The 13,128-nt window shown below is 47.2% G+C and overlaps 1 protein-coding gene across 1 annotated transcript in view; it reads right to left on the reverse strand.

The window, feature by feature from the left end:
* ASXL2 (ASXL transcriptional regulator 2) overlaps positions 1-13,128 on the reverse strand; it is a 317,528-nt gene that overhangs the window by 30,513 nt on the left and 273,887 nt on the right. The window contains exon 8 of the mRNA XM_030198635.1: positions 2,756-2,919. Within this exon, the coding sequence (XP_030054495.1) occupies positions 2,756-2,919 (164 nt within the window). The remainder of the gene's footprint in view (positions 1-2,755; positions 2,920-13,128) is intronic.

A 13,128-nucleotide genomic window follows, 5' to 3' on the forward strand; every position in this document is an offset into this window, starting at 1 on the left:
CCAGCTTGGGCATAAGTGAAGGATATGCAATCTGCTAGCCAATTAGAAATGGTGTGTTTCCCGACAGCCACTTCCCTTCTGTTGGGATCAAAAGAAACAAACAACTGGGTCTTCATCAACTCCGGGTCCCTGTGAATCCGATACTGGGACTCAGCTTTCTTTGGAATGGTGAGATTGGTTAATGGTTTCATCCTGTTCGCCATCAATGTCTGCTTAAGGACATTATGTTGGGGAACAGTGCATGACTCCTTAGGTGGTGATGGATAGTCCAGGACCTCGAACATCTCAGCCCTGGGCTCATCCTCAGTGACCACTGGGAAGGGAATGGCCATAGACATTTCCCAGACAAAAGACAAGAAAGTCAAACTCTCGGGGGGAGAAAGCTTTCTCTCTGGCGAAGGAGTAGGATCAGAAGGAAGACCACAAGACTCCTCATCCGAGAAATATCTTGGGTCTTCCTCTGCCTCCCACGAGGCCTCTCCCTCGGTATCAGACATGATCTCTCTGACCGCAGTCTGAAGCCGGGCCCATCTCGATGCCGAGGAGCGAGATGCCCTCGATGATGATGTCGAGATGTGGACTTCCGTGCCGACTGCGATGAAGCTCCCTCCACCAACGTTGACGGGGAATCCACTTGGGTGGCAGCCGATGCCGACACCGCAAGCGGTACCAATGCCGAGGGCCTCACCATGGACGGGGAGCTAGCCGCCGCATCTGTCGACAGTACCGTAGGCACAAGCACCCCCGGTACCAGAGCAGACGGTCGCAGCAGCCTTTCCAGGATCCCTGGAAGAATGGCTTCAAGGCGCTCGTCAAGAGTGGCTGACGAGAAAAGCTGGGGAGTCGGTGCAGGACTCTAAGCCCGAATCTGCTGAGGAGGCGGAGGCGGTACCGGGCTGTCCGAAGAAGTGCGCATCGACATCTCCTGAATGGAGGGTGAGCGGTCCTCCCGGTGTCGACGCTTCATGGGTGCCAAATCCTTCAGCGTCCTGGAGCTCTCGGTACCGTGATGGGAGGGTGACCGATGACGGTGCTTCTTCGCCTTCGCTCGAAGCACAGTCCCGGTACCGATGGTACCGACGAGGAAGACGTTGGATCCAAACGTCTCCTTGGGGTCGGGTCCGAAGATGGTCGGTCCTGATGGGCCGGCACCGCAGGAGCCCTCGAGGCAGGTGAAGACCCACTCGATGGCCCACTGCTGCCAACGTGAGATGGTCTCTGGACAGCCATTACCTGCGCTCCGGACGTCGATGCACTCTCCGGTGCCGACATCGACACCGTCACCTCCACCGATCTCAGTACCGCTGCCGACGCCAAAGAACCGGGCAAAGCGTGGAACAGGCGAGCCCACTGAGCTAATCTCGATGCTTGTGTCCGCTTTTTAAGACCATGGCACAAAGTACAAGCGTCAGGGCGATGACTCACCCCAAGACACTGAATACACGAAGCATGTGGATCAGTGACTGAGATTGCCCAGCTGCACCAAGTGCACTTCTTGAAGCCACTGGCGATCTTCGATGACATCGACGGAAAAATCGTGGCGGTGAAATCAAAAGACGCGATGGCGCCAAAAAAGGGGAAAAAACAAAACCCCGTACGGGCGGCCAACAGGGCTGCGCACGAAACGAAAACAAAAAACTTCCGACAAACTAGAAGAGGAAGATGAAGTCGTCTAACTTTTTTTTTTTTAGAAGAACAAGCGAGCGGACTCGCGAAAAAACGAGAGGACAAGAAAAGAGACGGTAAATCGCAAAGGGCTCTCTCCTGAGGCGCAGAGCAACCGTAAAACAGCCGCCCTGACCGTGGAAAAAAAGAGACTGAGGGGTACATTTGCGCGACGGGCGGGAAGACAGCCGTGCATGCGTGGTACGCGCACGAGGGCTCTAGCAAACTTTGTTGCTAGGAAGAATTCCGGACCTGGGGCTGCCGTTGGACGTCAACCCATCAGTGAGAACAAGCAGTCTGCTTGTCCTCGGAGAATATAGAATTACCTTCTTACTGCCGAAAATCAGTGCTAACTGGCTAAACTGAAAAGCTGAGCCAGGAATGCCTCTAGAGCTGTCTGCTTTATACACCCTCCACTCAATATTTAAAAAAAATGGCTGCTAAAATGGCACTTAAGCGGCAATTTGATGATATTCAGTGCCAGCTGCCGGTTAGTGGCTTAAAGATAGCCGGTTATATTGCACGATATAACCGTTTTTTAAAGTCAAACCGGCCAAGTTTGATGGCCATATTTAGTCACCACAATAGGTAGGATAACTTTGGCTGGTCTGACTTTAACCATCCAGCTCTGAATATCAGCTTGGCAAGTTAAAGCCAGACCGGCCAAAGTTAAACTGGATATTCAATGCCGGTCACTGGAAATGGCCTGGCATTGAATACCCAGGTTTAGCGTGGAACGCAGGAGACAGCCTGGCTATCTCCCATGGTCTGAATATTGGGCAGCCTTTGAATTTAGATGGATAAATTTAGTAAGTCAGAGGTTTGCTCAACTAACTTAGGGGCCCTTTTATTAAAGCTTAGCGTCTGCTAACGAACATGCTTAATGCTAAGAAGCCCATTTATGCCTATGGGCTTCTCAGCATTTAGCACACACTAAGCCTTAGTAAAAGGGCCCCTTAGAAAGTTAGCTGGTTAAACCTTTTGCACATTGACCTGTTTTTTAGTGAATGAAAGACAACAAACTATACGTAGTAAATTTAAACGGGAATGCCCAGGGTTCTAGTGTTGGAAATGTATTTGGGTCACTCACCTGTCTGTCCACTTCTGGCAGGAGAAGGAGTAGACGTTGCTGATAGTCTCCAGGCAGAAGGGAGAAAGTATGTTTGTTGATCAGTGCCCGTAGATTTGTATTCACCAGGATGGACTCTGGAGTTTCCACATCGATCTCGGCACATTTTGTTTTTTTGAGTTGTCCTATAAATAATCATTAAGGGTATTTGGGATAAACATATTTCGGCTCACCTCTCCGTACCTCTCAGTCTCTCTCTATATCATCTCCAAAATCCACCCTTTCTTTTCTGATTATACTACCAGAACCACTATCTGCTCTCACTGTTGAATAACCACTCTCCATTATAGTTTGTGCAAAATTCACAGGCATCATTGTGCTTTTTATTTATTTATTTATTTATTTATATCTTATATTTATTTGATACTCTAGCAGGCAGAAGTGATTTATATATAATAAAAACAAAAACAAAAACACAACATTTTAAAAAAGATCAAATAACAAAATCCATTGTAACAAACACTAAAGAGCTCCAAATCATCCATCATTTACACCCAAAATCAACAAAATCAATAATACTGAGAGAAGTAGACCGAAATAAATATACCTACAACACCAAGAGATCAATTAAGCAACAGGAACAAAAAAAAAATTTTTTTTTGAGTAATTTTCCGGTTGACATTCTTCCTTAAGATTAAAATTCATCTTCTGAAATCACTACATTGCCTCCCCATCCACTTCTGCATAAAATTTAAGCTTATGTTTTTCTCTAAGTACATTCATTCTGCCACTCCTCGTGAAATCTCTTATTTTCCCTTTCTACCCCTCTTCCCAAACCTTGTTCATCATGTAATTTGCTCTTATCCACCTGCTTTCTTCCACTGCCAAATCTCATCTCCATATCTTCCACCTGGCTGTTCCACATTCCTCGAATGGCCTTCTTGAATGTGTGCAGCAGGCTTCTTCTCTTACTAGATTCAAACCTAGTCTAGAAACATTCATAGTTGAGGCTGCTTTTACCCCACGCCTCTCCCTTCTATATTGGGTATTGTACCTTCCAGTTTCTTAGAGAAAGTCTCAGCTGATGTAAGAAATGGTTGATTAGCAATAATATAACCTTAGTTCTCCTTCAAACATTTCCAGACCTGGTCTTGATATCTTACCAAAGCCTCTATCTGTTTTTCATTTGTGTTCCATGTCTATACTAACTAGACTGTAAACTCCAGGGATTAGGGACTGTCCACTTTATGCTTCTATACAAGGAAGTGTATATATGGTATGCATATCTAATCTAATATAATAAAACGCACCGTGAACGTTCTGAAGACAACGTTCTGAAGTCACTCAAACACTCCCTGGCTGTAGGGTTCGTGGATTCATGGTGTGAAGCCAGCCAGCCGTCTCTGCCCCGCCCTCGCGTCAAACGTCATGACATCGAGGGCGGAAAAAAATTTTAAAAAAACGGATCGCACCCACGCACATGGTTCCGGCAGCGCAGCGTCAGGGAAGGAGGCGGCGCTCCCAACGTCTCTAGCCTTCCCTTCGCTGTGTTCCGCCTTCTTCTGACGTCAAGGATGACGGAGGTAAATTTAAAAAGAAAAAAAAAAAGGGATGTTGGGGGGAGAGAAGAGGGTGGGCAGTAAAGTTGAACAATGGGAGCGGAAGGGCAGGGGAGAAACGACAGCATGGATGCGAAGGGGGGGGGCATGGATGCGAAGGGGGGGGGAGAAGAGGGCGGGCCAGGCTGGGACATGGGAGAGAGAGGAGCATGGATGGGAGGGGGGGTCATGGAAGGGAGAGAGGGGAATTGCTGGAAAAGGATGAATGGAGGGGGCAGGGGACAGAAGAGCATGGATGGGCATGGATTGGGAGGGCAAGGCTCAGGGAGAGAGGGGAATTGCTGGAAAGGGATGAATGGAGGGGGCAGGGGACAGAGGAGCATGGATGGGCATGGGTTGGGAGGGCAGGGCTCAGGGAGAGAGGGGAATTGCTGGATAGGGATGAATGGAGGGGACAGATGGGCATGGATGGATATGGATTGCAGGACAGGGCTCAGGGAGAGAAGGGAATTGCTGGATAGGGATGAATGGAGGGGACAGATGGGCATGGATGGATATGGATTGCAGGGCAGGGCTCATGGAGAGAGGGGAATTGCTGGATAGGGATGAATGGAGGGGGCAGATGGGCATGGATGGATATGGATTGCAGGGCAGGGCTCAGGGAGAGAGGGGAATTGCTGGATAGGGATGAATGGAGGGGGCAGGTGACAGAGGAGCATGGATGGGCATGGATTGGGAGGGCAGGGCTCAGGGAGAGAGGGGAATTGCTGGAAAAGGATGAATGGAGGGGGCAGGGGACAGATGGGCATGGATTGGGAGGGCAGGGCTCACACTCTCTCTCTCATATACAATGTCTTTCTGACTCACACTCTCACACACTCTGTCTCACACTGTATCACATTCACTCTCTATGTGCCACACAGTCACTCACACACTCGCTTGGTCTCATACACTCACTCTCACAGAGAATCTGTGTCTCACACACACTCTCTCTCTCGCACACACACACACACACTCTCTCTCACATACACACTTGCACACACTCTCATTCTCACACCCACACTCTCTCACAAACACACACACACCCAGACTCACTCTCTCACACACACACACTCACACTTTCACTCTGTCTCTCACACAGTCACTCTCACATACACTCTCCCAAACATACACACTCCGAGGAAAACCTTGCTAGCGCCCATTTCATTTGTGTCAGAAACGGGCCTTTTTTACTAGTAATTAATAAATATTAATACTAGTATTACTAATTTTGTACCAGTGATTATTTGGTACTGTCACTGATTAAATCCTATATCATGATGATATATTTTATTGGTGTTTAGAGATTATTTTAGAATAAAATTAGGTCAAATTATGGCAGCCATTTTGAAGATGCCACAGTGTTGGACAGAGCAGTACAGTGGGCAGGAAATAGTGGGGTTCTTGCCTGCCCCCAAAAGGCCACTAGACCACCAGGGCCCTTCAAAGTAGGCCGGGGAGGGCCCACTGAGGCTGGGGGGGGGGGAGACAGGCACTAGCCCCCCCCCAGACCCTCTGGGCCCTCGAGCACTGCCCGGTTGCCTGTATGGTCATTTCACCCCGAGTGCTGGTATCCGGATAGCTATCTAAGCAACTTAGAATAACGCCGAATAACGGACTCAAAAACCCGCCGGCTCCTGCAAACATCGACACAAGTAGCAGTTATTAGGCGGTGAACTGGCTTGATTTTCGGCTTAATTGTAGCTTGCAGCTTACCCCAGTGCAATTTCGCGTTTGACCCGGTTTGCCACACGTCTGAGCGGTAGCAGGAGAGGCCAACTGCCTTATCTGGGCCCGGGTCCGGTCCAACTGCCTGGTCGCGTCAACAGTCGGCCCTTTACCGCATCCGTTGGAAGCAACTGAACCGCTTCTGACTGAAATCGCAATACACAACTTTGTCCAGTGTTTGATAGTGACTTTCTGGCTGGAGATTAAGTAACACCGCTCGTACAGCTTCAACTACATTTTCGTGGCAGAGGCAGAGTTTTGGGCGGGATCACAAGCTCATCAGTTTGCAGGACACTCCTACCCTGATCGGGTCAACCTCCTTCGGGCCTCTCCTTTTAAAGAGGCAGATCAACAAGCATCCCAGCTGTAACTACACCTTAGAGGATTCTTTTACAGCACTCTGCTGCCAGCAGGCAGGCTCCTTCGCGATAGCTCCTCTGACCTGCTGTATTCCCCACTATAACAGCTACGTTCACCGTCCCATCCTGCAACTCCATCTGCTACAGTGATTCTGAGTTGTTCGTCATCGGGGTCTGCACTTCACCCACTGGCTGCTCCAGAACTTCATACCTGCGGACCTGCTACCTGCTGTTTCAACCACCAACACCAGTGGGCATCCCTTTCTTCTTTCTTGCCAGATGTCACCTTACCCACATCTCCGCACTGTTCTCATTATGCCATTGGCTATCTAAAGGCTACACCCCATACCAATCATTCATCGTTATTCAACAACTGGATTTTAACCCTACCCCACTTCTACCACTGCCACCTCCTGGATCAATCATGTACACATCATCTGCATTTCAAATTCTCTACCTCTTAGCCTTAATTCACTCCATCCTGACCACCACTGAACCATCCTATGCTCACATTCCACTCATCTCTGGACATAGGAGTCTCTCGTCCCGTACGCAGCCTTGCTTCGTACCTCAGTTTGCATCTATGTCCCATCTCAACATGCAACATCATCATTTATTGGTTCCTCTCGTGCGAGCACGACCAGCACAATTCCAATCTTTCCGAGTGGGCTACATAAATGCACGATCCATAGTAAATAAACCAGAGCTGATTTCTGATTGGATCTCCTCTGATGCTCTTGATATGCTGTTCATCACAGAAACCTGGATCAGATCACCAAAAGACCCCATCGTGCTAGCTGTTTGCCCGAAAGGCTACAAGATCATCCACTGGGACAGAACAGACAAAAGGGGTGGTGGGCTGGCACTCATTTATCATTCCTATCTCACGGTAGACGCAAGTTCGGATTTTATCTCTTCATCGCTGGAAATCGCAGCAGTCAAGATTCATCACCCCTCCCTTCATGGCCACTTACTCTGTGCGCTGTTCTACAGACCCCCGGTTACCTGGTCTAGTAGTCAGTCTGAGCTACTGGATTTCATCTCGCACATCTGCTTAAATAATCCGAATATACTCCTACTGGGTGATCTCAACCTCCACTTGGATAATCCTGCCTCTCCGGATACATCCCAGTTCCTAGATTTTCTCCGCCATTGCAACCTTGAATGCCCTATAACTGGTCCATCTCACTGTAAAGGCCATTCTCTAGACCTCCTCTCATATAAATTCTTGGACAGTAAGAATTTTTCCCTACATGATATTGGCTGGCATGCAACGACTTGGTCGGACCACTTCAAGTTGCAGTTTTCTTTGCGTTGGTAAACCTCAGGCCTCCCCAAGCCCTGTCAAATTCGGCAATATTACACTAGAGGCATCATTGACCCCAGCCTATTCTGGAAGTCCCTTTACAGTTGCGGCGTGGACTTGCAACCAACCACACCCACCTACCTCTCTGACTGGGAATACCGCTGCAAGGTTGTGCTGGACCATATTGCACCTATCCATCTCAAGACTTCCTACATCCGCAACTCTACACCTTGGTTCTCAGCTGATCTCAGAGCCTTAAAAACAGAGACAAGACGTCTGGAAAGATCTTGGCGTAAGCGACCATCGGATGTTGCGCTGGGTGCTTGGAAAAGCTGTCTTCGCAGGTATAAGTATGCCATCCGGCAAGCAAAGCGAAAATACTTTTCAACTACGCTACAGTCTGCTGGCCGGGACACCACAAAGATATACCGGCTGATAAACTCTTTCCTTGACACCCGTACTCTAGAATTCTCCAGTGCTGATCTTCCTTCTGCTTCACAGCTTGCAACTTATTTCAATGAGAAAGTCCAGACCTTACGATCTTCAACTGTTGGCTGTCTCTCTGATGTGGACGACTTCCTGGAATCTTTGACTATGCCTACGGGTATCTGCCCGGCTGATCGCATTTGGACCAACTTCAGCCGCCTATCACTTGACAAGGTATCCACTGCTTTACTTAGGTTCTCCAACAAACTCTGCAGACTGGATGTTTGTCCGACTCATCTCCTGAAAGTTGCACCAAAGTGTTTTGTTGAAGATCTGACTAGTTACCTCAACTTCATGTTAAGTACTGGATCTTTCCCGCCAGGCCATGGTAATATCCTTCTCACCCCCATTCGGAAGAACCTAAAGATTAAACCAGATGTCATCTCTAACTATCGCCCAGTGGCTTCGATACCTCTAGTTACCAAGTTAATGGAGAGTATGGTCAACGCCCAGCTCAACGAATTCCTGACTGCTTTCAAAATCCTACACCACTCTCAGTCTGGTTTCCGAGCTCAATATAGCACCGAGACTGTCCTGGTCACCCTCTTATCTAACTTTAAATGAGAGCTTTCCATCGGACGGAAGGTTTTACTGCTTCAATTTGACATGTCTAGTGCCTTCGATATGGTGGACCATGAAATCTTACTTCATCTGCTGGATTCTTTTGGCATTGGAGGTCCTGTCTTACACTGGTTTGTGGGCTTTTTAACAACAAGAACTTACCAGGTCTCAGTGAACTCGGCTACTTCTGACCCGTGGAAAGCCTCCTGTGGGGTTCCGCAGGGCTCTCCACTTTCGCCTGCCTTATTCAATATTATGTTGATGCCTTTAGCTGCCGCTCTCGCAAAACTGGACCTCAACCCTTTCATCTATGCCGACGATATTACAGTCTACATCCCCTTTCGCACCACCGTGTCGGAAATTGTTCACCTCATTGATGCCTGCTTCTCCACCATAGAACATTGAGCCCAGGTCTTCCGTTTCAAATTAAACAAGGACAAAACACAGTGTCTCATCCTCTCATCCATCCACACCCCAGTACTTGACACAGTGCTCCCAGTAATGCGCTCTGCCCTTCCGATTGCCACCAGCCTGTGGCTTTTAGGAGTGCAACTTGACACACATCTCCAGCTGGACACTCATGTGCAGTTGGTCTCCAAAAATGTTTCATGCCATGTGGAGGCTTCGGCGCCTAAGATACTTCCTTACTAGAGATTTGTTCCGCACACTTGTCCACTGGCTTGTCCTCTCCCACTTGGACTACTGCAGCGGAATTTATGCGGGCTGCCAGCCCTCATTGTTGAAAAAGTTACAAACAGTTCAGAACACCGCCGCGAGACTCATCCTAGGAGAGCGACGCTTTGCACATGCTGAACCCTTGCGCTTCAAATTACACTGGCTGCCTGTACAGGAGCGCATTGCCTTTAAGCTCTGCTCCTTGACCCATAAAATCATCTATGGGCTTGCCCCGAAATATATGCACCCCTTGATCGATCTTCCGCCCAGGAATGCCAATCCTGCCGCTCGTTCCTACCTCCATCTGCACTTCCCAAACTGTAAGGGTGTCAAGTACAAGAAGATCTTCGCCTCGTCCTTCCGCTATTGGAGCCCTAAGCATTGGAATGCTCTCCCGCATCACCTCAAAACTCAAGCGGACCACGCCCTCTTCAAGAAGTTGTTGAAGACCCACTTCTTTGCCAAGACCTACTCCTCACTTTATACCACTGACTGATGCACCCTCCATGACCCCTACCCTGCTAGTTTGCCCTGTTAGATGCTTTTCCCCCTGCTTACTTTCTGTATACTTTTCTAAGTTTCCTATTTTGTAATCTTATTAACGTTTTGTAAGCCACATTGTGCCTGCATGAGTGGGAAAATGTGGGATATAAGCGAACAATAAATAAATAAATAAATAAATAAATAAATAAATAAACTTAAGATAGCAAAAAGGCTGTCCTATGATGTCCTGATAACTATCTAGAGCAAGTGAGAGTCATCAAGAGGATGTACTCTCTAGTGTTCCAGGGAGGGGTACATAAGGGATTTTTCTTTTCCACTTAGAGATTTCTCTCCATCAACATGCTAGAGCAAGTCAAGGGAAGATTCATTCGAGCATGGTCAGAGGGAAAAGAGCTCTGTCCTTGCTACCCTGGTAATCAGATATGAACAAGGTATCTGAAGTGGATTTTGTACTTTAAGAGAGAGAAGGGGACTTTTGGAGTTCTCAGGGGCCAAGGGAGCAAAAACCCCTTTAGCAACGTTAGAAGACCCCAGCTCCTTCCATGCTACTAAAGAAGTCTGAGACTTAGATTTCAAGTGGGTTTTGTGTATTTTTCTACTTAAAACTACACATTCTCTAAATACATAGTGTTATTAGAAAAGTGTTGGAATGGATATCATTGGAGTTGATATTCAACTGACTGGGTCCATATCTTGGATTTATAGTGGCATTATTCAGATAATGCCGTTGAATATCTCAGACTGCCTTGGTGGTCCAGGAGCAGAACTGGGAGTTACCTGGTTAGTGGCACTATTCAGAGGTGTAGTTATCAAAGCGGGCTACCGTTAATATTTGTTATTTTATTGTTAACCCCAGTTACTAGTAAAGAGGTCTCACTACATAACATGGGACCTATGCTAAAATAACATAAATTACTGGTAAAGTAACACGTCTTACTAGTAGCCCATTTTGACAGCTACACCCCTATTGGGCTCTTTTTCGAAAGAGGACACCCATCTTTCGACATAAATCGGAAGATGGACGTCCTTCTCCCAGGGTCATCCAGATCAGTATAGTCGAAAGCAGATTTTGGATGTCCCCAACTGCTTTCCGTCGCAGGGAAGGCCAAAGTTCAAGGGGGCGTATCGGAGGTGTAGTGAAGGCGGGACTTGGGTGTGCCTAACACTTGGACGTCCTTGACCCATAATCGAAAGAAACAAGGATATCCCTGATGAAAACTTGGATGACTTTACCTGGTCATGTTTTTCTTACGACCAAGGCACAAAAAGGTGCCCGAAATGACCAGATGACCACCAGAAAGAATCGGGGATGACCTCCCCTTACTCTCCCAGTGGTCACTAACCCCCTCCCACCCTCAAAAAATATCTTTCACAATATTGATTGCCAGCATCAGATGTCATACTCGGGTCCATCACAGTAGTATGCAGGTCCCTGGAGCAGTTTCAGTGGGTGCAGTGCACTTCAGGCAGGCGGACCCAGGCCCATACCCCCCCTATCTGTTATGTTTGTGGAGGAAACAGCGAGCCCTCCAAAACCCACCACAAACCCGCTGGACCCCCATCTAGGTGCCCCCCTTCACCCGTAAGGGCTATGGTAGTGGTGTACAGTTGTGGGAAGTGGATTTTGGGGAGGTTTTGGGGGGCTCAGCACACAAAGTAAGGGAGTTATGTACCTAGGAGCTATTTATGAAGTACACTGCAGTGCACCCTAGGGTGACCAGTTGGTGTCCTGGCATGTCAGGGGGACCAGTGCACTAGAAATGCTGTCTCCTCTCACGACCAAATGGCTTGCATTTTGTCGTTTCTGAAATGGACGTCCTTGGTATCGAAAATTGCTGAAAATCAGAAACGTCCATGTCTAGGGACGACCATCTCTAAGGACGACCAAATTTCAGGATTTGGACGTCCATGACCGTATTATCGAAACGCAAGATGGACATCCATCTTGTTTCAAAAATACAGGTTTCCCCACCCCTGGATTGGGACGTTTTGCGAGGACGTCCAATTCAAAATGTGGGCGTCCCTTTCGAAAATGCCCCTCCACATCTGCTAACTGGGTAATTGCCTGGATAAAGCTAGGACAGAAAAAAAGGTTGTCTTAATTTTATCTGGGTACCAGTTTGAATATTGCCGGCACTCAGATAAGTAATACCAGTCAACCCATACCTAGATACATGGTACCGGCTGGTATCCGGATATAGGCTCTGAATATCTGGTAAACAAAGCTCACAGCATCTGGCATAAAACTAAAACACTGACTGTCATGGGGTGAATATTAAACCTGTTATTTTTCTGTATTTTTCTCAGCTTTCCACACTTGTTTTGCTTAGACCGCTTAAGTCCTTGTAGCTCTTGCTGATCTCACCCCAAGAGCCATGCAATCCGTGAAGCTCTGTAATACTGCTGCCTTTGAAAGTGAACCCCTTACCCTCTACAGGGAATGATTCCTACAAAAACTGGTTTTGGACTTTTTAAAGTATGCAAGCATTTTACCTTAGAAAAATTATGTACACAAAATATCAGGTGCAAATGTGCAGGGTAGTTATTCTGGGGTAATTTTTAACGAGAAAGCATGCACATATTTTTGCTTTCAAACTGCAGTAGATTCCATATTGCAAAAGGTATGTGTGTACTTTTCACTAATGTGGGCAAAGTTACCGCCATAAATCTAACAAAATACACTGTAAACATACAGTATGGGTCAAAAAATTTCAACTCCTTGGTTGGTATTTAAAGCTATACCTAGTTTTTCAGTGCCAGCTGCTATCCAGATATTGGTACTGACAATTCGGTTATAGAGGTACCCATCTCTGTTATACAGGTCTTGGTGATATTAAGCACTGGTAACAAGATCACCAGCCAGTTAACTCAAGACAGCAAAAAAAAACCCCAAACAAAAAAACAAAACAAAACTGGATAGTACAAACAGCAGCAATAAAAATCAATGAATAAGTAATCCCAGTTCAAATCACAAAACTATTAGGGCATCCAACTGTTCAAAGAAGGCCCTTGGAGAATGCACTGAAAATTGCTTTGCTATCAACATCTACCCAGGGTCTGCAAATTGGTCCCAAAAAATAAGTGGGAATTATATTACCTGGACATATAGGGGCAATTTTCAAATGGTCTGTGGAATTGTAAAGTACAATGGCACTTTGGTGGTAAGTTTATAAAACC

Source organism: Microcaecilia unicolor, chromosome 3 (genome assembly GCF_901765095.1).
Source record: "Microcaecilia unicolor chromosome 3, aMicUni1.1, whole genome shotgun sequence".
Taxonomy (NCBI): domain Eukaryota; kingdom Metazoa; phylum Chordata; class Amphibia; order Gymnophiona; family Siphonopidae; genus Microcaecilia; species Microcaecilia unicolor.